This window comes from Triturus cristatus, chromosome 3_1 (genome assembly GCF_964204655.1).
Source record: "Triturus cristatus chromosome 3_1, aTriCri1.1, whole genome shotgun sequence".
NCBI lineage: Eukaryota > Metazoa > Chordata > Amphibia > Caudata > Salamandridae > Triturus > Triturus cristatus.
In genome coordinates, this window is record NC_140583.1 from 360,082,369 (window position 1) to 360,104,838 (window position 22,470).

General features: G+C 46.7%; 1 protein-coding gene across 11 annotated transcripts in view; it reads left to right on the plus strand.

The window, feature by feature from the left end:
* The window catches only part of ZNF280D (zinc finger protein 280D), an 896,727-nt gene that overhangs the window by 349,156 nt on the left and 525,101 nt on the right, over positions 1-22,470 (plus strand). For all 11 annotated transcript variants that reach the window (XM_085644120.1, XM_085644117.1, XM_085644119.1 and 8 more), the window contains 2 exons: positions 3,491-3,625; positions 17,078-17,562. In XM_085644120.1, the coding sequence (XP_085500246.1) occupies positions 3,491-3,625; positions 17,078-17,562 (620 nt within the window). The remainder of the gene's footprint in view (positions 1-3,490; positions 3,626-17,077; positions 17,563-22,470) is intronic.

The following is a 22,470-nucleotide window of genomic DNA, read 5'->3' on the forward strand; positions in this document are numbered from 1 at the left end:
GCACCGGTGCACTCAGGAGGAGTGATCAGGTAGGTGTCCTGGAGTCCGGGGGAGAGACTGGGATCACAGGATAGTTTCCAGAGTTAAAAGCGCTCCTCTGCGCTTAATGCGGCGATGTGTAAAGAAAATTAAAATACTGATCCAGCAATGTCTTTTCCGCGTTGTGGGTACTGCTGCTGACCTCCTTAGCCACAGGCGGAGACCCCCTGCCACAGGGTCGTCAGCCTGCAAATGCCAAGGGTAGGTTCCAGTCCGCCCTCCTAAGTAGGGGCGGGACTCGGGGGTGTGGCGGTGATGTCACTGGCCTCGTCTCCCACCTCACCCGAGCAACCCGGCCCAAGATGGCGGCCCCTGCCGCTGAGAGCCCGCTGAAGCGGTCAACGCTCAGCCGAGCACCGGTGCACTCAGGAGGAGTGATCAGGTAGGTGTCCTGGAGTCCGGGGGAGAGACTGGGATCACAGGATAGTTTCCAGAGTTATAAGCGCTCCTCTGCGCTTAATGCGGCGATGTGTAAAGAAAATTAAAATACTGATCCAGCAATGTCTTTTCCGCGTTGTGGGTACTGCTGCTGACCTCCTTAGCCACAGGCGGAGACCCCCTGCCACAGGGTCGTCAGCCTGCAAATGCCAAGGGTAGGTTCCAGTCCGCCCTCCTAAGTAGGGGCGGGACTCGGGGGTGTGGCGGTGATGTCACTGGCCTCGCCTCCCACCTCACCCGAGCAACCCGGCCCAAGATGGCGGCCCCTGCCGCTGCGAGCCCGCTGAAGCGGTCAACGCTCAGCCGAGCACCGGTGCACTCAGGAGGAGTGATCAGGTAGGTGTCCTGGAGTCCGGGGGAGAGACTGGGATCACAGGATAGTTTCCAGAGTTAAAAGCGCTCCTCTGCGCTTAATGCAGCGATGTGTAAAGAAAATTAAAATACTGATCCAGCAATGTCTTTTCCGCGTTGTGGGTACTGCTGCTGACCTCCTTAGCCACAGGCGGAGACCCCCTGCCACAGGGTCGTCAGCCTGCAAATGCCAAGGGTAGGTTCCAGTCCGCCCTCCTAAGTAGGGGCGGGACTTGGGGGTGTGGCGGTGATGTCACTGGCCTCGCCTCCCACCTCACCCGAGCAACCCGGCCCAAGATGGCGGCCCCTGCCGCTGCGAGCCCGCTGAAGCGGTCAACGCTCAGCCGAGCACCGGTGCACTCAGGAGGAGTGATCAGGTAGGTGTCCTGGAGTCCGGGGGAGAGACTGGGATCACAGGATAGTTTCCAGAGTTAAAAGCGCTCCTCTACGCTTAATGCGGCGATGTGTAAAGAAAATTAAAATACTGATCCAGCAATGTCTTTTCCGCGTTGTGGGTACTGCTGCTGACCTCCTTAGCCACAGGCGGAGACCCCCTGCCACAGGGTCGTCAGCCTGCAAATGCCAAGGGTAGGTTCCAGTCCGCCCTCCTAAGTAGGGGCGGGACTCGGGGGTGTGGCGGTGATGTCACTGGCCTCTCCTCCCACCTCACCCGAGCAACCCGGCCCAAGATGGCGGCCCCTGCCGCTGCGAGCCCGCTGAAGCGGTCAACGCTCAGCCGAGCACCGGTGCACTCAGGAGGAGTGATCAGGTAGGTGTCCTGGAGTCCGGGGGAGAGACTGGGATCACAGGATAGTTTCCAGAGTTATCTAGGTTTACTACTCTGTGTAAGCCTAGTAATCTCAAAAGTTACTTACCTGCTATTTCACTAAAAAGCCTATATACTGCAGTTACTAAGTATTGCATTTCTCTGCATCCATACTGTAAATCAAACCAAAGTGCGTATACAATCCTCATTCAAACTGTATTTCAATTGCATTACTACTGTAAAGTATTTGTTTACCTGTGCAAGGCTTGCTTTGTTCTAGAAAATAAAATAACTAAAAGAATATTTTTATACAAAAACTATTGGTCTGAAGTTCAGTCTTTGAGTGTGTGAATGCATTTGCTGACTGAGTGTGTATAACAAATGCCTAACACTGTCCTCTGATACTGCCTTACTGCTCGACCACACTACCACAAATAGAGAGTTTGGTGCTATCTAACTTTACCTGTGCCTACGTTTGGGGATCCACTGGACTCTCTGCACACTATGCCTCACTTTGGTATAGTATACACAGAGCCAGCTTCCTACAATGTGGGTTACAGAGGTTCAGAACTGAAGCATAACTGTATTTAACTATTAAATAAAAGTCGTTCTCAACTCAATATTGGAGCATGAAAACAAAATATTTCGGAATGCTTTTAAATTGAGAGAAAATTAAAATGAAGAATTACTGGTTAAGTTAACTCTTCATTTTAAGTTTCTCCCTTTCTAAAGTCACAACTGTCATCTTTCTGCCAGAGGCTAGTAGACACACTGCCATATTTGTAACTGAAACATGGAGCCATTTGTTTAAATGGGAGAAATTAAGTGCAGAGAAAAAGGTTCCTTATTATGATCATTTTTGCAGAGCATTTTTCTGCACTTTAAATTTCTCCCATAAAAAATAATTTAAAAAAATGCTTCTTTTGTGTTGTACATGTAACAATGCCACATATGGTGAGCATTATGTCCTATGCCACATGTACATAAGACATAGGCTGTCAGTCACCACCCATACATCCCATTCATTCACACACGTTTATACATCCCCACAGACCATGCACTCACTGACGCACATGGCAGCCCTATTATAGTACCTCTAGTCAGTTTTTTGTTCAAACCATAGTATTGGGCTACATGGACATTAGGTTTAAAGTTAAGCTGCACAAGGGGGTGTCTGGTAACAATGTGCAAGTTACTTGGCCTTCAGTATCTCTTGACATTTTTCACTGATCAGAAGTAGCTCTAATTACAGAAAAGGTTGGAAACCCCTGCCCATGTTGGTGCAGCTTTATCTGTAATATTCCTTGTGGGTGTGACCCACCTAGCTGTCAGGGATCTATCTAATGATATTATGATGAGAATCATCGTGGCCATGTCTGTTTTAGCTCTCTGTCTTTATTAATTTAGTTTCAAATTTAATGTCGCTGATTTGGTGTGATCACATTGGTCTTGAATTGAAAAATAATTCTTATTAAACGGGATTTGTAAATCTTTTTGTGGGGAGTTATTGTACAGTTAATAAATTCAAGAAGAGTGCCCGTAATGGAGACCCAAGATTAATAATAAGTAACTTCGCCTTTCATTTTTGCTGCCGAAACCTAAAGCAATGTAAACTTACTTTCAACCCTTATTCTAAATGCATGACGTACAGAGAAATAACCAAATGTCTCATTATGAGCTCCTGTAAGAAGAGTGAAAGGCTTAGCATTGTATATGTAGGTGGGGCAGTGCGGAAACGTTTGAACAGGGTAAAGCAATTATTTGTCTCAGTAAGCAAGCCTTTCTTTCTTGGAAATATCATCTGTAATCCAGAAAAGAAAGGGAGGATGTAAAGGAACACTTACAGCAAAACTCACAGTTATAGAAACGTGCTAATCATTGTTTTCTTGTATATAGAAAAAAGGAGTATATCGCTGTGCTAAATGCCGATTGCAATTTTTGACAAGTAAAGAAAAAATGGATCACAGAACTCAACATCATCGGACATTTAAAAAACCTAAGCAGTTGGAAGGATTACCTCCAGGGACAAAGGTAACATTTAGACTTGCTTAAATTGTTATTAGTGATGGAAATCATCCATTCATGTGTTTGTGCTTTGGTAAGGGGAGATGTGTTGGAGTAGTATAGTGAATTTGCGTTATAACACTCATGTTGGTGAGCCTTTGAGGTTGTTTTTTTAAACTTTTATTGTCTTACTGTAAATGTCACTACAAACGTTCATGTATTTTTGTTTGAACTCTCAAGGCAAGCAATCCAGAAAGAGGTTTTGCGGGACATTCAGAGGACAACTTCTGTCCTAAGCCAACTAGGTATTAATGTCAATCTCTCCAGTGCCACCTCAGTGGCTGCTCAAGAGTTGTCCTCCCAATGAGCAACTCTGTAAATAACACAAGTAAAACTGTATCTTTTAGAGATGAGTGGCATCAATCTGACAAGTGTGATTGAATTAAAGCTCTGAGATCTACAGCTAATTATACAGCTCCCTATTAATGTCAGTAACTGCAACAGTGCTTGGAGCGTGTAAAGAAAACGTGGCCAGTATTAATCGGAGTAGTTCTTTATTCCAAAGACCCCAATCGGGAGAAGGACTGAGCCACAACTGCTCCTAATCCTGATCCACTGATCTGCCAATGAAGCCCAACAGAACTCACATACGTCATTACCACAGCAAAGCATGACACCCCAGCATCACATAGCTCCTATGTATACAGTGCGAAGACAATTAGGAGGAGAAAATCCTACTTAAAATACAGAAAGCACTCTCTTCTGTGAAGTAATTGACAGGTTGTTGATTGAAGTACTCCACTACACAACTCCCTACACCCCACATGTGAGAAAGTGCCCTCTTTCTGCATGGCTGCCTCCACTTTTTGCTGAACTGCTGATGTGCTTTGACTGAGTGTGCCCTGGGATCCTGCTAATCAGGTACCCAGGGCCTATGTTCTTTCCCTAAAACTGCATTGGCCACCAAACCCAATTGGCGCTCTCTGGCCACAGGTCAGTCCCTGGTAAATGGTAGCACAGGTACCCAGGGCACTGTGACCAGGGAAGGCCTCTAAAGGCTGCAGCACTTATTGTGTCACCCTTAGCCGCCCTGTACTTTTACACTCACACACTGCCTTTGTAGCCTGCGTGTTTTGGTGCAGAACAAAGTGAACAGTTGGCATGGCACACCTCCCTGTGTGCCATACCTACAACCCACTGCCCTGGCATAGATCAGTCAGCCCTCTAGCTGGGTGCACTACACCAGTGGTGAGGGTACAGGTGCATGGGCCCTGCACCCCTACAGTGTCTAAGAACATTCTTAGACATTGGAAGTACAGTGCAGCCATTAAGAGTATATAGTGCTTGGAGTTTGTCATTATGAACTCTACAGTACCATAATGGCTGCACTGAAAACCGAGAAGTTTGGTATCAAACTTCTCGGCACATTAAACCCACACTGAACACAGTGTGGGATTTAATGAAAAATGCACACAGAGGGCATCTTAGAGATGCCCCCTGAAAAACGACCTACCACTAGTGTACAGGCTGAGTGGCTGCTTTCAGCTGCCACCACCAGACATGTTTCTGGACCCCTGGGTCGAGAGCTTGCTAAAACAATGCTGAAACAGTGCACATCCTGGGATGAGGTGCCAAGCCTCCTCCCCTAGGATGGGCAGGGTACATGAAGGGAAAGCTTCAAAGGCTTGCTCGCCTTTGTGAGCTACCCCAGGCATTTTGCTGCTTCCAGCAACTGGTCACCACCAGGTCTGACCCCCACATTCGGCGGAGGAACCGGCAGGAAAACCAAGTGCAGATGGGTGGACCCAGCCAACAAGGGTGAGGCTTATTCCTGCCTCCCACTGGGGGATGGCATAATCGGGGGTGTACCCACCCCAATGTAGGGACCCATTAGTCCCGACCTTTCTCCTACCTGTAATGCCCCTAAATCTAGTATTTAGGGGCACTGCACCCGAAACCCATGGCCCAAATTCAAGTGGCCCAACACCACAAGGAGGTTTCCCGGCGATCCAGACCCGAGATCCAGTGATCCCTGACCTGCCTCAAGCCTCCAGCCGATGCCTACAGCCTCAAACCGGACGGTCCCCTCAACAGCGACGAGGAGCTGGTAAGAAGATCTGACCCTATAGGACAACCCTGCACGCGATGCCCCACGGCCTTGGGTGGCCCAACCGACGGTGTCTAACCAACCCCCAGCATCCCAACTTACCTCTCTAACTGGTCGTCGCACCCAGAAGATCTTCGCCCCCGAGCTTGCAGTGTGTTTGCAAACCGTAGACTCCCCATTGAAAGCTACAGGGTGCCCGACGCCAAAACAGCTCAATGCACCCGGCCGCCGCAGCACCCCTGAGGGTGCACCTTTTGTGCTGGCTTGTACGGCCATTTGCCATTAGCTTAAGTCCAGGAGCTTTGCTCCCACAACCCAGTGGCCTGCTCGTAAGCAGCCATCAACTGGAGGCCCTCTATTCCCCATTGGACAACATTGGGCCTCAGCACTCTGCACCCGGCGGCCCTAGTGCTGCTGAGGGTGTAAGAAGAGTGCATCCTTGACCCTGGGGGTCCCCCGAGTCTGCCCCCAGAATACCAACGCCCACAACCGAATTCTTGCCAATAACCCCAGTTTCCTCAATAGGATAACATTGACTGTTTTTCTGTGAAACGTTTCTAAGTGTGGAGTTGGAAAATCTATGAAATCCTTTAAAACCGAATAACTATAACACTTTTAATTACCTTTTTACAGGAAATGTCCCAGTGTAGTATCCGGGTATGAGCAATCAAAAACAAAAAGTTCTCTACCTGTATAAATCCAATGATGCAAAAGTCATTATTCAATAGTACATTGCCAACACAGGCCTAAACATATAATTGTGCCACACACAGATAAATAAAGATTATCAAAAAAGTTTTATTATAGCTACGTAATATAACACGTAAGTTTTTTTTATAAAGATACATATTCAGATAAAATATTGTCTAAACACATCCCACAACACATTCACTCAGGCCTCAGACATACCATCTCATAAGCTCGCATACACACACGCCTAACAATATCAGACATTCAACAGTACGCTCTCAATAAATAAACTAGAAGGAATCCCCCCAGTAGGTCTAAAGAGTACATAGGAGGTGACGATCACTTTACAGGAAGTACAATAGTATCTCAAAAAGGAATAACATATCAGGGCTTAAAGATCAGTTATTTAATCAAATGATAAACTCGGTTGCATGTTTATGCAGTGGTAAACGTTTTTCAGAGACACCCTGAGGGGAATTTCTCCAATCGTGTATTTAATCCAGCGCCGACGCGTGTTTCTGTGTTAGACCCCAATGTGAGTCTCACCTGCCTCAGGGCACATAAGACAGCTGAAGCTGCTAGTGGGTAAACGATAGACTGACCAGAGAAATAAAAGGAGGCACACGGATACTCCGGCCATCCATGAGACGTAACCGTTAGATGAATAGAAGTTCAAAAGTCGTGGGAGATGAAAAGATCCTGGGATGAAGATGCAAATTCGAGGATGGCGCGTTCACAACCCGTGCGGGTGCAATCAAGTGGAAGACGAACCCTCCGGGAGGTGCTGATAATCTAATAGTAAGTCTCTCCCCGATAGGCGGGCAGGGAGGTCCCTAAATTGAGAGAGATAGTAACCGGCGCAGCAGCAAAGCAGCCATGTGGACAGACTCAGCCGGAACCGATAATAGTAACGCGTCGGGCACTGCTAAAATGAAAGTGCTCCAAAGCCTGATAAAGAAGGTATATCAGCAAACGGCAAGGTGGCCGTAGACGATCCGGTTGTTCAACACGTTATGAGTGGTAGTATCCAGGAAAACTACACTGTGTGAGAAAAGTAATCTTAAAAGTAATTTACATGAGCTGCTAGTGAAAAGTCAAAACAAAGTATATGTACTGTATTACACAGGATTGCATTGCCAGTAATTCAAACTGTAACCAAACCAAAGTAAATCTACAACTGCAATTTAAAACTGCATTATTACTGCAAAGTATTTATAACTTAGATGTGCCAGGCTTGCTTGGTTCTAGGAAATAAAATAACTAAAAGAATATTTTTAAACAAACAAAATTGGTCCGAGTTCAGTCTTTGAGTTGGTGAAATCATTTGCTGATTGAGTGTGTACAACAAATGCTTAACACTACCCTCTGATAAAGCCTTACTGCTCGCCCACACTACCACAAATAGAGAGTAAGGTGCTATATACTTTTACCTCTGCCTAACTTTGGGATTCCACTGGACTCTGTGCACACTATGCCTCACTTTGGTATAGTATATACAGAGCCAGCTTCCTACACCACATCTCCATTGTGGGTCCGGGGTACTCTTCTAAGTCCTTTGGTGCAAGATGGGGCGTGGCTAGTATAGCCCTGATTTGGACATCTGAGCAGGACATTTATCCTGCAAGGCTTTCCAGTTCTGTCTACCACCACAATACACTAACAGAACTAACAAGTGGGAACGGTTTTCTGGGACTCTCCGTAGCTTTACAGGTTACTTTGTGTTTCTGCTGGTGTTTCTGCTTTCTTCTTGCTTCTTTTTCAAGATGTCGATGAAGAAGTCGGGATTCAAGCCGTGTAGAGAGTGTGGTAAATACATGTCCATTACGGATCCACACGAGGATTGTGTCTGGTGCCTGTCGTCGGATCACGACGTCGAGGGATGCTCTTGCTGCCGCAAGATGAATCCAAAGGCCTTAAAGGAAAGAAAAGCTAAGCTATTCATAGCGAAAATGAGGAAGGAGAAGAGAGGTCGAAGGCGGTCGAGGTCGGGCTCGAAGTCGACGTCGGTTCATGCTTTGAAGTCGAAGAAACATAAAAAGAAGAGGCACGGCTCTCGACGCCGTTCGGATAAGGAGACGGCTCCGATATCGACTTCACCTGCTCCTCGACGTCGTAAGGACTATGTGTCTCCCTCTCCTTCTGTGTCAAATCCGGCGTCTCCTGTTTGCCCGACTTCGCCTGCGGCTTCTCCGGAGCGTGCTCCGGCTCCATCGCCGACACATTCTCCGGCTCCGGTAGAAGAGGCTGATGAGTCTTCGGCTCAATTGGCTCCACCGTCGGCGCCGATTGGCCCGAGTCCAGTAATGCCTCAATCTGAGCCTTCCACCCCCCCCCCCCCCCCCCCCCCTCCCTTCCTGGCCCAGGGCAAGACCCATCGCATTATTTAAATGCTATGTATGGCGTCATTTCGGGAGCGATGTACCCCTCTGGAGCACCTTCGGGTCCCATGGGTCCAATGGCCTTTACTCTGGGGGTCCCTCAGGCCTATGCTCAGGCTCCATTTATGCCATTTTTTCCAGCGACGCCGCCTTGGTATTTCCCGGCGCCGAGGACGTTGAAGCCGCTCCCTTCTTCTCCGGCTCCAGCTCGACCTCGTTCGACTCCGGCTGCTCTTCCGGATCCGTGTTCGACGCCGGCTCCGTCGGAGGCGTGTGCAGCGCCGCTGACACCGGTTCTGAGGATCAGATCCAGGCCAGAAGCACAGAGAATTTGGGAGGAGCAAAGTTACCAGGTGGAAGAAATGGAAGAGGGTGAGGTCATGGAGTCAGATGACTTGTTTGAGGAACCAAAAGAAGCAGGTGGCCTTGATTTGTCACCGGAATGGGAGCTTACTCCTGCTACTGATGCTCCCTCTAAGGATGTGGCTCCTTACCACACGGTCATAAGAAAAGCAGCGGAGCTTTTGGACTTGCAGCTCCCAACTGCTGAATTTAAACCCAACATCCTGACTGAGGTTCTTCGTTCTCCCTCCAGCCTTTACTTCCATTTAATGATGCTATCACTGAGCTAGTCATGGAGATATGGCGTAAGCCCTTTTCGGCTCCGGCAGTATCGAAGTCTGTTGCTAGGAGGTTCAGGGCGGCTCCAGGAGATCCAGACTTTCTTACTTCCCATCCTTCTCCTGAAAGTCTGGTGGTTCAGGCTGCCTGCTCAAAGAAGTCTTCTGGGGCCTTTCCACAGGTTCCTAGTGATAGCGAGTTGAAAAAGCTCGACCAATCGGCCAAGAAGGTGTTCTCCTCGGCGAGTATGGCCTTAAAGTCCACAAATGCCCCCTGTCTCTTGGACCGTTATATCCACGCTCTCATGGATTCTGCTAAACAGCTGGCTCCCAAGTTATCTGAGGAGAACAGGCAGAATTTTAATGAAGGCCTGTCGGGCACTCAGGCGGCTGCACGTCAGATTATCCAGAGTGGCTTGGACACTGCGGACTCGGTCGCCACAAGGAGGAGTGCTTGGCTTAAATCTTCAGAGTTCTCCCCTGATGTGCAGGCAACGCTTCTGGACCAGCCTCTTGATGGTTCTGGGTTGTTTGGGAAGAAGGCGAATGCAGCCTTGGAAAGGTTCAAGGACAGCAAAGCCACGGCCAAGTTTCTGGGCCTGCAGGCACAGCCTAGAGGTTCCTCTTATAGGAGGTACAGAGGTTTTGGGAGGTCGACCTTTCGTGCATTCAGGCAGCCTCAGCAGCAGCACCAAAATACCCTGTATAAGAGCTACAGGGGCAGGAACAGAGGTCGTGCTTGAGGTCGTCAGCTCTCCTCCTCCTCTTGCTCCCTTCCTCCTACCACTGCAAAGCAGCCCTAGATCCACCATTCTGGATCATGTTGGTCCTGTGGGGGGTCGGCTTACCCATTTTCTACCAGATTGGGAATTGGTCACTACAGATCTTTTGGGTTCTAGATCTTGTAGAAAATGGGTACGCTCTTCCCTTTCGGGAAATCCCTCTGAATTACCCTCCGTGCCAAGGTGCTTGCTCGGAGGACCACCTTCTTCTCCTGCAGGAGGAAGTGCTTTCATTGCTTAAAAAAGGTGCGATAGAGGTGGTTCCAGAGCAGGAAAGGGGTCAGGGCTGCTACTCCCGGTATTTCCTGATTCCAAAGAAGGATGGCAGGCTGCGTCCAATCCTGGACCTCAGGATCTTGAACTTTTTCTGAAGCAGTGGAAGTTCAAGATGCTCACCCTTGTGCAGGTTCTTCAAGGGCTGCAACAGTAGGCCTGAATTGTGTCGATCGACTTGCAGGATGCATATTTCCACATCCCCATCCTGAAGTCGCACAGGAAGTATCTCAGTTTTACGGTAGGGTCGCAACATTATCAGTTTGCGGTCTTCCCGTTTTGGTCTTACTACTGCACCTCGAGTCTTGATGGCCTTGGTGGCAGCCCATCTCAGAAGGTCAGGGACTCCAGTTTTTCCCTAACTGGACGACTGGCTGATCAAAGCGGAGTCGCCAGAGAAGGTGCTTCATCATCTGCAGGTTACAACTCAGCTGTTGTACAAATTGAGTTTCTCGATAAACGTGCCCAAATCTCACCTGGTGCCATCTCAGCATAACTTGTTCATAGGGGCGGTACTGGACACTACTGTGTGTCGAGCATTCCCTCCTCGTCAAAGGATTCTCGACATACAGGAAATGATTCCTTTGTTTTACAATGGAGCGGTCGTACCAGTCCTGAAGGTCCTTCGTCTGCTCGGTCTGTTTGCTTCCTGCATTCTATTGGTCAACCATGCACGCTGGCACATGAGGGCGCTCCAGTGGTGCCTCCGCAGGCAGTGGTATCAGCACAACGGAGATCTCAGGGAGATTTGTCTTGGTGGAGCGTGGAGGGCAATCTGTCAAGGAAAGCCCTTCCATCCACCTCCATCGGTGGCCACAGTGATAACTGATGCATCCACTTTAGTGTGGGGTGCGCATCTAGGGGATCTGGAGATCAAGGGTCTTTGGTCAACCTTCTATATCAACCTTTTGGAGTTGCGGGCGATGCGTTTGGCACTCAAGGCAAGGCCTTCCTCCCTTCCCTTCGCGGTCCGTCGGTTCAAGTCCTGACGGACAACACTACCGCGATGTGGTATGTCAACAAGCAGGGAGGAGTGGGGTCGCATTGTCGCTGCAGAGAGGCTCTGCGTCTCTGGTCCTGGGTTTAGGATCATCAGATTTGTCTGATGGCAAATCATCTGGCCGGAGTTCTGAACGTGCGTGCAGACAGTCTCAGTTGTCAGTTCTCTGCCGACCATGAGTGGAGGCTCCATTCGGAGGTGGTTCGTCACATCTTTGGGACGTGGGGAACTCCTCGGGTGGACCTGTTTGCCACTCGCGAGAACGCTTACTGTCCGTCATTCTGCTGTCTCCAGTATCCGATGCAGGGAGCTTTGGGGGACGCGTTTCAGTTGAGATGGGACGTGCATCTCCTTTACGCGTTTCCTCCCATACCCTTGATTCCTTGGGTTCTGAGGAAGATTCGCCAAGACCGGGCCCAAGTCATATTGATCGCCCCGGACTGCCCAAGAAGGGTGTGGTACACAGATCTTCTCCACCTCTCCTCGTGCACTCCGCTCCGTCTCCCTCTCAGGGCAGACCTCCTCTCACAGTCTGAGAGGCAGGTTCTACACCCCCACCTCCAGAGCTTGCACCTTCATGCCTGGAGATTGAACGGGGCAACCTGAATTCTTTTTCTCTCCCGCCTGACGTGGTGGACGTGATTTTGTCTGCCAGACGTCATCCCACCAAGTCTATCTATTCTTATAGGTGGTCTAAATTTGTCCTTTGGTGCGTAGAGAAGTCTATTGACCCTTTGAGGGCTTGTTTATCCAACATCCTTCAGTTTGCTTTCTCTCTTGCTCAGCAGGGTTTTACTGTAGCTACTGTGAAGGGTTACTTATCGGCTTTGTCGGCCTTCCTTTGCTTGCCGGATCAGCCGTCCTTGTTTAGGTCACCTATTGTATTACGGTTCATTAAGGGCTTGAACAACAAATTTCCGCCCACTCCATTTATTGTTCCTCAATGGGACTTAAATCTTGTCTTAACTTACTTAATGGGTTCTCCCTTTGAACCCTTGCACAAGTGTCCCTTGAGACTATTGTTTTTCAAAACTGTTTTTCTCATTGCCATTACCTTGGCAAGGAGGGTAAGTGAGCTTCAAGCTCGGAGTTCGAAACCCCTGTTCTTGACCATTCATGCTGAAAGAATGGTACTCAGGACCAGAGCTGCTTTTCTGCCTAAGGTGGTAACTCCTTTCCACCTGGGGCAGTCCATTACCCTTCCTACCTTCTGTCCTCCCCTCACCCTTCCAAGGAGGAGGAGCAGCTTCACCGATCGGACCCTAAGAGGGCGGTGAGCTTTTACCGCGATAGGACTAAAGACTTTCAGGTGGATGACCAGCTCTTCGTGGGCTTTGTTGGCTGCAGGGAAGGCAGAGCGGTGCACAAGCGCACCCTTTCCAGATGGATTATCTTGTGCATCAAGATATGTTACTCTTTGGCCGGTAAGGAACCTCCAGAGGGTATAAGGGTTTTTCTACCAGGGCAAAGTCTTCTACATCTGCCTTATCTAGAGGTGTGCCTGTGGAGGACATTTGTAGGGCGCCAACTTGGGCCTCCCTCCACACTTTCGCGAAGCATTACTGCTTGGATTCCGAAGTGAGGAGGGACGGTCACTTTCCTCGTTCTGTCCTTCAGGACTTTCTGGTATAGAAGGGTGGACACCCTCCTCCGGGAGTGGGATTGCTATGGGAATCTTTTCACAAGGTGAGGAATCCACTGGCAGATGTATCCATCAGAAGAACAAGTTGCTTACCTTCGGTAACGCTTTTTCTGGTGGATACAGTATCTGCCTGTGGATTCCTCACTGACCCACCCGCCTCCCCGTTGGCCAGCTTTGTATCCCTACAATAGTGATGTCAACATTTTTCTATTGCTGTCAAAAGAAGTGTTATTTCTTTTGCTTTCCTGCATTGTCTTCACACTGTGTGTTGGTTTGTATATTATGTACTATGTATACTGTATATATATTGTTGTCAGTCTGTCCGTGTGCCTCGAAGGCACGGGAAAAAAAGGGTGGAACTGACGTCATCACGCCGACGAGGTCCTCTTTTGGTTCCAGTGACGTAAGCGGAGCCGCGTGCAGAGCCGTGCTTCTGTGACGTCGTCCTCGTCGGCGTGGAGAACTACTAAAGTTTCCGAATGTTGCTGGCACAGGGGATATTCACAAGGTTAGGAATCCACAGGCAGATACTGTATCCACCAGAAAAAGCGTTACCGAAGGTAAGTAACTTGTTCGTCTGGTATCCCGAGACCAATGGGTCCCTTCCTTTGGGTGGGTACAACCCCTATTTTGACAGTGGGAGGGGGCCATATGCCTCACTGTGGTTGGCTGGGTCCCCCCCCCCTCTGCAAGGTGGCGGGGACTGAGAGTTGTGCTTCACCTCGCCCCCCCAAACACGAGGGGTGTGTTGGCAAAGGTGGGCACACCTTCCTTCCTCACTTGTTTTTCCTACTGATTCTCTCGCCCTACTGGTGGGCCAGTTGCTGAAAGCAGAAAAAGGTCTGGGGAAGCTCACAAAGACGGCAAACCTTAGAAGCTTTTCCGTGGATTCTGCCCATCCAGCTGGAGGAAGCTTGGCACCTTGTCCCAGGATGTCCATTGTTTCAGAAACACGAGAGAGCAGCAGTCTCTCTTCCCAGGGATCCAGAAACCTGTCTGGTGGTGGGAGCTGGTGAGCTGCCACTCAGCCTGGACAATAGTTTTAGGTCGTTTTTCAGGGGACATCTCTAAGATGCCCACAGTGTGCATTTTTCATTAAGTCCCATACTGGCATCAGTGTGGGTTTAATGTGCTGAGAAGTTTGATACCAAACTTCCCAGTTTTCAGTAAAGCCATTATGGTAATGTGGTGTTCGTAATGACAAACTCCCGGCATCATTTACTCTTAATGGCATTACTGCACTTACAATGTCTAAGAATTGGCTTAGACACTGTAGGGGTACAGGGTTAATGTACCTGTACCCTCATCACTGGTATAGTGCACCCAGCTAGAGAGGTGGCTGATCTATGCCAGGGCAGTGGGTTGTAGGCATGGCACTCAGGGATGCGTGCCATGTCGACTCGTCAATTTGCCTTTGCAGCCTGCACGTTTTGGTGCAGAACAATGTGTGTGTGTAAAGGTACAGGGCCTCTAAGGGTGGGAGAATAAGTGCTACAGCCCTTAGAGGCCTTCCCTGTTCACAGTGCCCTTGGTACCTGTGGTACCATTTACAAGGAGCTGACCTGTGGCCAGAGAGTGCCAATTGGGTTTTGTTTTCAATGCAATTTTAGGGAAAGAATATAGGTGTTGGGTACCTGTTTGGCAGGAGCCCAGGGCACAGTCAAAGTACATCAGCAGTTTAGCAGAAAAGTGGGAGCAACCATGAAAAAAAAGGACGCTTTCTTACAACTCTCCACCAAGAAAGATTACAAGTGGTTTGGGATTGATTGAAACGGTATTACAGTGAGACTTCTTGTGCTCCTTGTGTGTAATCAATTTGTCCTAACATCCTGTGGTGCTGTAAGTGTATAGAGAAAACCAGGCTGTGTTATGCACTGGAGAGTGATTTGGGCTCACCTGTGCTGCAGCAGACGATAAACCATATCTTAATAGCATAAAAAAAGGACTGAGCAGCACAAAACAAAATCAAATATCAAGCTCTCTATTCCACATCCCCCCCCCCACACCCCCCCCCCCCCCCTTGCCTCTGCAGCAGCCTTTTGCATCCGTCAGTTGACAGGGTATGCTCAGACGAGGGTCCCTTGCTCTCTTTGCCACTGGATTCAAGCTAGCCTGGCTGATGAGGGCTGTTAGCCCGAAACTGGTCCCAGGATGCTTGTTTCCGGTCCAGGGAAGAAATGGCTTGCCAGATCGGGCTGGACTGTTCCCATGAGGCACAGGGTCAAGACGGATTTGCATATAGCTGTGTCTGAACTGGGGTGGCAAAGTGAGCTAAAGAACGATGATGGATTCAACCCAGATCTGTGACTGGGGGTGAGTGTCTGGAAAGTTTCAGCGCTCCGTCCATCATCTCGTCGTGTTTGCATCTGTCTCAAATGCCCAGCAGCAACATAATCCCATCACTGCTTTCAGTTAGTAAAGAGGTACCCACATGCTTGGTAAAAAGTAATACTTAGAGGTTCTTGTGCTAGCTTTCAAAGAATCGTACAGACACGGCACAACCATGTAAAAGAAATTCTTTCCCACTGTGAAGTGCTTATGCAAATGACTCACAAGCTTTCCAGGCTTCGTTACATCCTTGGCTGCACAGCTTACTACACAATTTAATGCCACAATTATCCCTATAGCTAATAGTATACATATTAATTTAATAGCAAGCTTCTTCCCTATGAGCAGATATAGGTCTAGATCAGACAATAAAAATATTATACCAGTTTTCCTTTGTTTCTCAAGAAAAGAAAGACCTAGTGACACCTCCTTGTAATAACTGAGCGCAGAGCACCCTGCTAACTTTATCTCATGACCTAAATAGAAAATCTTCATTGAGAAAATCTTTGTCATTTGTCTAAAGGGCAGAGCATCAGGAAGGTCCATTAAATGCCCACAATTAATCTTTCCTCTACTGCAATCAAATCGTAATGGGTTGCTAACTAACTCCATTCATGCAAACCTTTGACATGGGTTGGGTCTAGACTACAGAAAAGGGATTTGAGTACTTGAGTATCTAGACAGACAGGGAGTTGTGAGAAATAATGAAATGTTATTTGAGAGAGAAGATTCAACAAAGAGTTGAAGACAAGAGCATGAAAGAATATGAGAATAATTGACTATAGCAATCAATGAGGGAAAGAGAAATAAAAGTAACGTTTTTTCTAAACCGTGAAGAAACACCTCTGATTATCAACAGAGGACAAAAAAACATAAAACATGATAACCACTGATTTTTGCAGTTTTTAATAACATTGAAACATTATGGAAAAACGTCTAACCCGGTATTACAGCAAATTGAAACTGAATATAGGAAAACCTATACTTCTCCAAGGGAAGACGAGACCCAGTTTGATAGCTCCTACAGTACTTATTTTCTATTTGGACCACACTCACATGTCACTCATAGTCCTGATTACTGCTTCCTCTTAAGTACGGTCCTGATCATGCTGTCTTTCCTATAACCACCGTGCCTTCTTCGCAAATGGGAAAACCAGCCCGGTCTCTCTTTAGGTGTTCTTGTAATTGTACAAGCTGATAGGCATGTGGAAGGGGCTGTGCAAGAATTATATGTGCTATTATATGTGCTTGAATTGTGTAAAAATAACAAGATAATCGTTCTACCGACTGAGGAATTTGTGCTTGGCCAATCAATGCTGTTCTGGAAAATTTATTTTAATCCAATTTTTCACTAATCCTTTGAAACAGCTCATTGTTTGTGTCACCCATCAAATCAACATCTCTAGATGTCTTCGTATGGTACACTATTTTGCAACAATTGTGAAATTTATGCAGTTGTCTCTGCGAATTTGACCAAAGATTCTGTTGCATTCTCTTTTATTAGATGTTAAATTTATATGAAGATTGATCGTATAAGAACTATAAATATTTGTTTACATATAATTCTGTAAAACTAATTAGTGTATTCTTTTTGCTTTGAAATGTAAGCTTCAATTAAACATGGAGAATCCTATGCAAATGTTTGTTATATTTCTCTAGGTTACAATACGAGCTACTGTTGGATCTCTTCACGTTGAATCATCAGCCACATCTCCTGAAAGTACAAGCTCTTCTTCACATTTTGAGCCCACTTCAAAATTTAAGAACCTTAACTCCAAACCACCAAGCGCTGCAGCCAAAGTTAGCACAACAAAATCACAACCTGATGCAATTAATTCAAAGTCACAACCTAACACCAGCAATTCCAGGTCACAGCCTAGTACAGGCATTTCGAAATCACAGCCTAATGCAAAAATTTCAAAATCGCAGCCAAATGCAAGTCAGTCAAAATCACAGTCAAGCACAGTTCAAACAAAGCCACCGCCTAACGCAGGTCCTTCAAAATTGCAAACAAATGCAGCTTCTTTTAAAACACAATCCAGTGCAAATCAGTCAAAATTGCAGCCTCCTACTCTGAAGAAAACGAATATTGTCACCAGCATGAAAAAAACAAAAACTGCCAACACTGCTTTAAAGAATTTAAGGTATGTTTATTTAGTTTGCTATTTTCACACCTAATTAAATCAAGAATATTAAGTGTAAATATTTTTAGCTTTTTAAGGTCTCACCTACCGAATAGTGCAAGCTGTCTAGTTACAGAAGACCTGTTATCAACTTACCAAGAACTTGTATTGGCCTCCCATTGCTTACCATTGGTTGGCTTTATTTGTGCTCTCTTTTGCTTGCTTCCTATCCTGTGGCCCGCTTTCCTCCTCCTCTTTGTCCCTCCCCTGGGGCAGAGCCTCTTTACAATCCTTTTCGTCAGATGACTTGTAGCCTTCCACTGCTCAATCGTAGTGAACAAATTTTCTTTTTAGCTCTGCACCTAGAGGGCATGTTTTACAACTCACTCCATCATATGCTCCTACCAAATACTTGCTCCTGTGCTCAGTGTTGCTCTCTCCTGCATGTGTTGCTCACTCTCTCGTTGGTTTTCTCCCACTACCAGACTACATCATGTGTGCTATATTGCGCTGCCCCTTGTAAACTTCTCTTACCCCATTCAGTTTGATTTCCTCCCCTCGTGCAAGTTTTTCCCATACTCCACCCAACTTCATTTTTACTACAAACGGCACTCCGCCCCCACTCCCATTTCATTCCCCTCATTTGCTTCTGAGTTCCTCCAACGTCCTTTTTTAGGCTTGGCAGCGCAATTGTCACCCGAATGTGATCAGTCTGAAAAAGACTACTACAGCGAGAGGCTTTGGCTCCATCCACATGTTGGTAGCCAGGAGTATATGTTTTGACAGGACTGAAGTTGTGTGGCTTACACAAAAAATGACTTCCCCTCCACGCTGCTCTAATTATTTTATTTATCCATTTCCCCGAGTCAGCAGCAATATGACTGCTTGAGCTTGAACTTTGAGGGTCACGCACATGGTATTGTAATTCTGTTAAAGTGTTCTAGATAATGTACAGTGTTTTTCTGAGTCAACAGCACAGATGGTAAGAGAGAAATCACCAGGAATGTATTCCGGCCCCAGCACCCTCGCCTTCCAACATTAACTTTAGGCTTCGGAGTGGAGTTTGTTTGAGAGCAGCAAAAGTTGCCGGGGCTCCACTAATCTACATGGATTTTTGGGTTTGGCTTCAGAGTGCAATTTTGCCATAACACGCTTTCACAGTACTACTGAGAGAGATAGACCCAGGCTCCAGTCACATGTTGGTTCCCCTGAGTACCTGATTTGATTGGGCTGAATTTGTGTGCTGTTTGTATTGCACTCTGTGGCAGGTAGGGCAGCTTATACTTCATAAAACAGGAGTAAGTGGCTGGTGGTAAGCAAATGATCATGGTTGTGGGTCTGATCTTTGTTCTGAAAAGCTATGACTAAGGCTCTAGGGCGTACATTTACTGTGACAAACATGTTTTAAAGTCAGTGGTCATTTACACGTGGATTGTTATTACTTGTGTAATAAAGCTTACAGAGAACTATTTTTTACATGTAATCTTGCAGATTATTGTAGCAGACAATGGCTTCGGTGTTGGTCATCACATGTGGCACTCATTGGCTATAAACGATTTGCTCTGTGCAAATCCTTGTTAGGTCCTCTTAAGAGAGAGTAGTTTACTTAGCCAACTATAATTCTGTGTATCTTTCTAATGTTATGACTGGGTTTGATGGTTGCATTATGGAAAAGCTTATCCTCAAAACTGTAGGCTTGAGTTGATTATGTTGACACACTATGAACCTTATTGGAGCATTGGGAAATGCTGTGTCCCGTGCCATAAATCTGGTCTGCTTACTCTGAAACATTAAGCCAAAAGCCAAGCTTATTAATTATGAAAATCATTTGTTTAAACCACTAAACTTTAACAGTTTATTATCACATTGTGTTACGGGCTATATATCGGTATTTTGTTACACATTCTCTCACAGATTACAACAGTAGGAGAGGGTCTTAGCACTGACCACCCACTCTTGGTAAGAAATCAGTGGGCAGTCTACAGAGCAGCAGGGGTCGAATTTCTAACCCTCTGATGCAAGGACTTAGGGCCATATGTAGAAAGCAAAATTGCGATCGCAATTTTGCTAAGTGGGATGTAGGAAGGCAAATCTGCATGCAAAATAAGGAATCGCAAAATTTGCGATTCCTTATTTTGCAAATGCATTTAAGGAATCCCAAATAGCGATTCCTTAAATGCAATGTAGAAAGCACCCAAGTTGTGCTATTTTGGCTTAAGGAATCGCAAATTACCACCAACTTCAGGTTGATGGTAATTTGCGATTTCTTTCAATAATAAAGTTTTATGCATTATTCAAAGTGCCATGTGGCACACATACATGCCCTTAGGGCATGTATGTGCGCCACATGTGCACCCATGCTCATTACAGGGGTGCAAAAGGGTGTCATGTTGACACCCTTGCACCCTTGAAATTGTATTCTCAATTTGCGATTCTCTAATTGAGAATCGCAAATTGAGAATGTCTTCCTATTCATTCCTATGGGCCTTTTAGCCCATAGGAATGAATGGCAAGGTATTCCTTATTTGCGATTCTCAATTAGAGAATTGCAAATAAGGAATAGGTGGGATTCGCAAACAAAATTGCTAATCCTACCTACATAGCGTTTTGCTATTCTCTAATTGCGATTCCCTAAAAATTGCAATTAGAGAATCGCAAAACACAGCCTACCTACATATGGCCCTTAGTTCAATGCATCAACAAAGAACTAAAAAGCCAGTTGGACTGCATCTCTGCCACTGCCCCGCAGAGAAATACTCTGCAGGCTGTATTTTCAGGTTACTTTTGGTCACTCTAGATGTGCTCTGGGATACAATGGCAATCAAATAATATATCATTTATGAATGTTACGCTCAAAAAAGGCACTGAGAAATATGAGCATTTAGTTTAGTGTGAAAGCAAAAAATAAGTTGGATAGCAACACAGAATAAGAGAATAAAAGCAGTTCAGCAGTGAAAACAAATTAATGTTTCTAGCATTGTTAGAGAGCCGTGTCCTCCTAATACCCCAATGCTAATTTTAAGCGCGGTGCTAAACCTTAGCTACAGCATTAAATAGCTTAACCTATCTTTACGTTTCATAGTTCATATGCACAGCACACATTTGAGTAGCTGGCTGCAGCTATTCCTTATCAGAGCTCTGCAGTGGAAACTGGATATGTGCTCTTAATGAAGGACACCACCTGCACAGTTTTTGGAATCAACTCTCCGACTGAGAGCAGGTGGATCGGCATTCTGGCACGAAGATCTCTCCCAATTAATAGTTAAATCCCTGAGTTGTTTTATCATTTGATCACTGATTTTATCTCTTATTTATAAAAGAAAGCATGTTTTGCTGACAACAAGCCTACTGTCAGATGAAACCAACATGGCTCAAACTTTGTCATCTTTATCCACATCTTAACATTAAGCATCCATCGCTGTAAACCGTAAGCTTACACTGTAACAGGCCATATTGTAATGGCTGAGCCTATAAACAAAAAAAATCAGACTGCAAAGTTTTCGTCCGTGATACCTGCATTTTTGCATGTGCTTTAAGAACGTCACACTTTCTATTGAAGATAAAGAAAAGTTGGGGGTGTGCTTGGTAGGAGAGGAAGATTGCCGCCTAGGTGAGCTGCTCTGTCCTGAAGGAACCACCACTCTCAATACTGCCGCTGCTGTTGACGTTCAAGTGACTCCTAGTCATGAATTGACAAAAAACCACTGAAGCTTCAGTCGATCCCAGTTTTGGAGAATAATTCCTTAGGAGAGGAAAACGGTTGCTGCTACCTTATGATACTAGGAAATTAAGAGGCATGGCAGAGAGCGGCAAATCCCGCTTTCCGTTAAACATCTCAGCCAAATGCGTCTACGTGAGTAAGCCAGCGATCGCTTTTTACATCTCTAAGGTGCATAGTCTTTTACACGATCATTGTTGGGGGGATGCTACGTTCCTCTCCTTGGTCAGATATAAGGCCTACGGTAAGCTAACCAAAGTAAGATGTAAGGAGAGGCATGCGCCCGCTGGGCTCTTTGTGAGAAAGTGCCTCTTTTGACATGGTTAGCCCCCACTTTTTGCCTGGTATTGATGTTTCAATTGTAGGGCACAGGGTCCCTGCCAACCAGGACCCCTGTGCCAGTGCTTCTTCCCTAAAAGTTATTCCACAATTGGCCCTTCAGGCCCCCTTTAAGTCCCTATCAATTGGTACCTGGTTACCTAGGGTATTGGGATTAAAGAGGGTCCCCTAGACCATGTAGACTGCCACTGCAGCATGCGTGGAGTGGTGCAGACAAAAATGACAAAGTCCACATGGTACACTCTACAATATCGAAGGGCATTCTTGGATATTGTAAGTGCAGGGAAGCCATAGAGAATACATGGGCTGGAAACTCGACAACTACTTTCAATAAGCCCGCACTGATGCCAGTGTGGGATTTATTGTGCCATGTACTCTGAGGGTCCACTGACAGCCTACCAACCCTGGTGTGGTCACAGGCTAGCTGTATGCAGCCTGCCACCACCAGACATGTTCTCTACTCTCTGGGACCAGAAACAATGCACATCCTGATTGTTGATGTCCCAAAACCTTTTCCAGGATGGGACAGCCCTCGAGAGGGAAGCTTCAAAGGTCTTTCCGACTTTGTAATGCGACCCCCAGCCTCTGCTGCTAGCAGCAGATGGCAGCCCCCGGTTTACACCCTCACTTTGGAAAAACTTGGGAGAATAGGATGGGAGGTTTGCCCACCTCTGCTAACTCCACCTCTAAGGTGGGGGAGGCAAGGTGAAGCACATCTCTCAGTCCACACCATCTTGAAGATGGGGAGACCCCTCCAATCCAGGACTAGGTCATGTCAGGCTCCAACTGTTCTCCTCAGAACCTACAGAGATCATCTCCGAAGTCCCCTAGGGCTCCTCTCTGAGCCCCACCCTCTTCAACATATACATGTC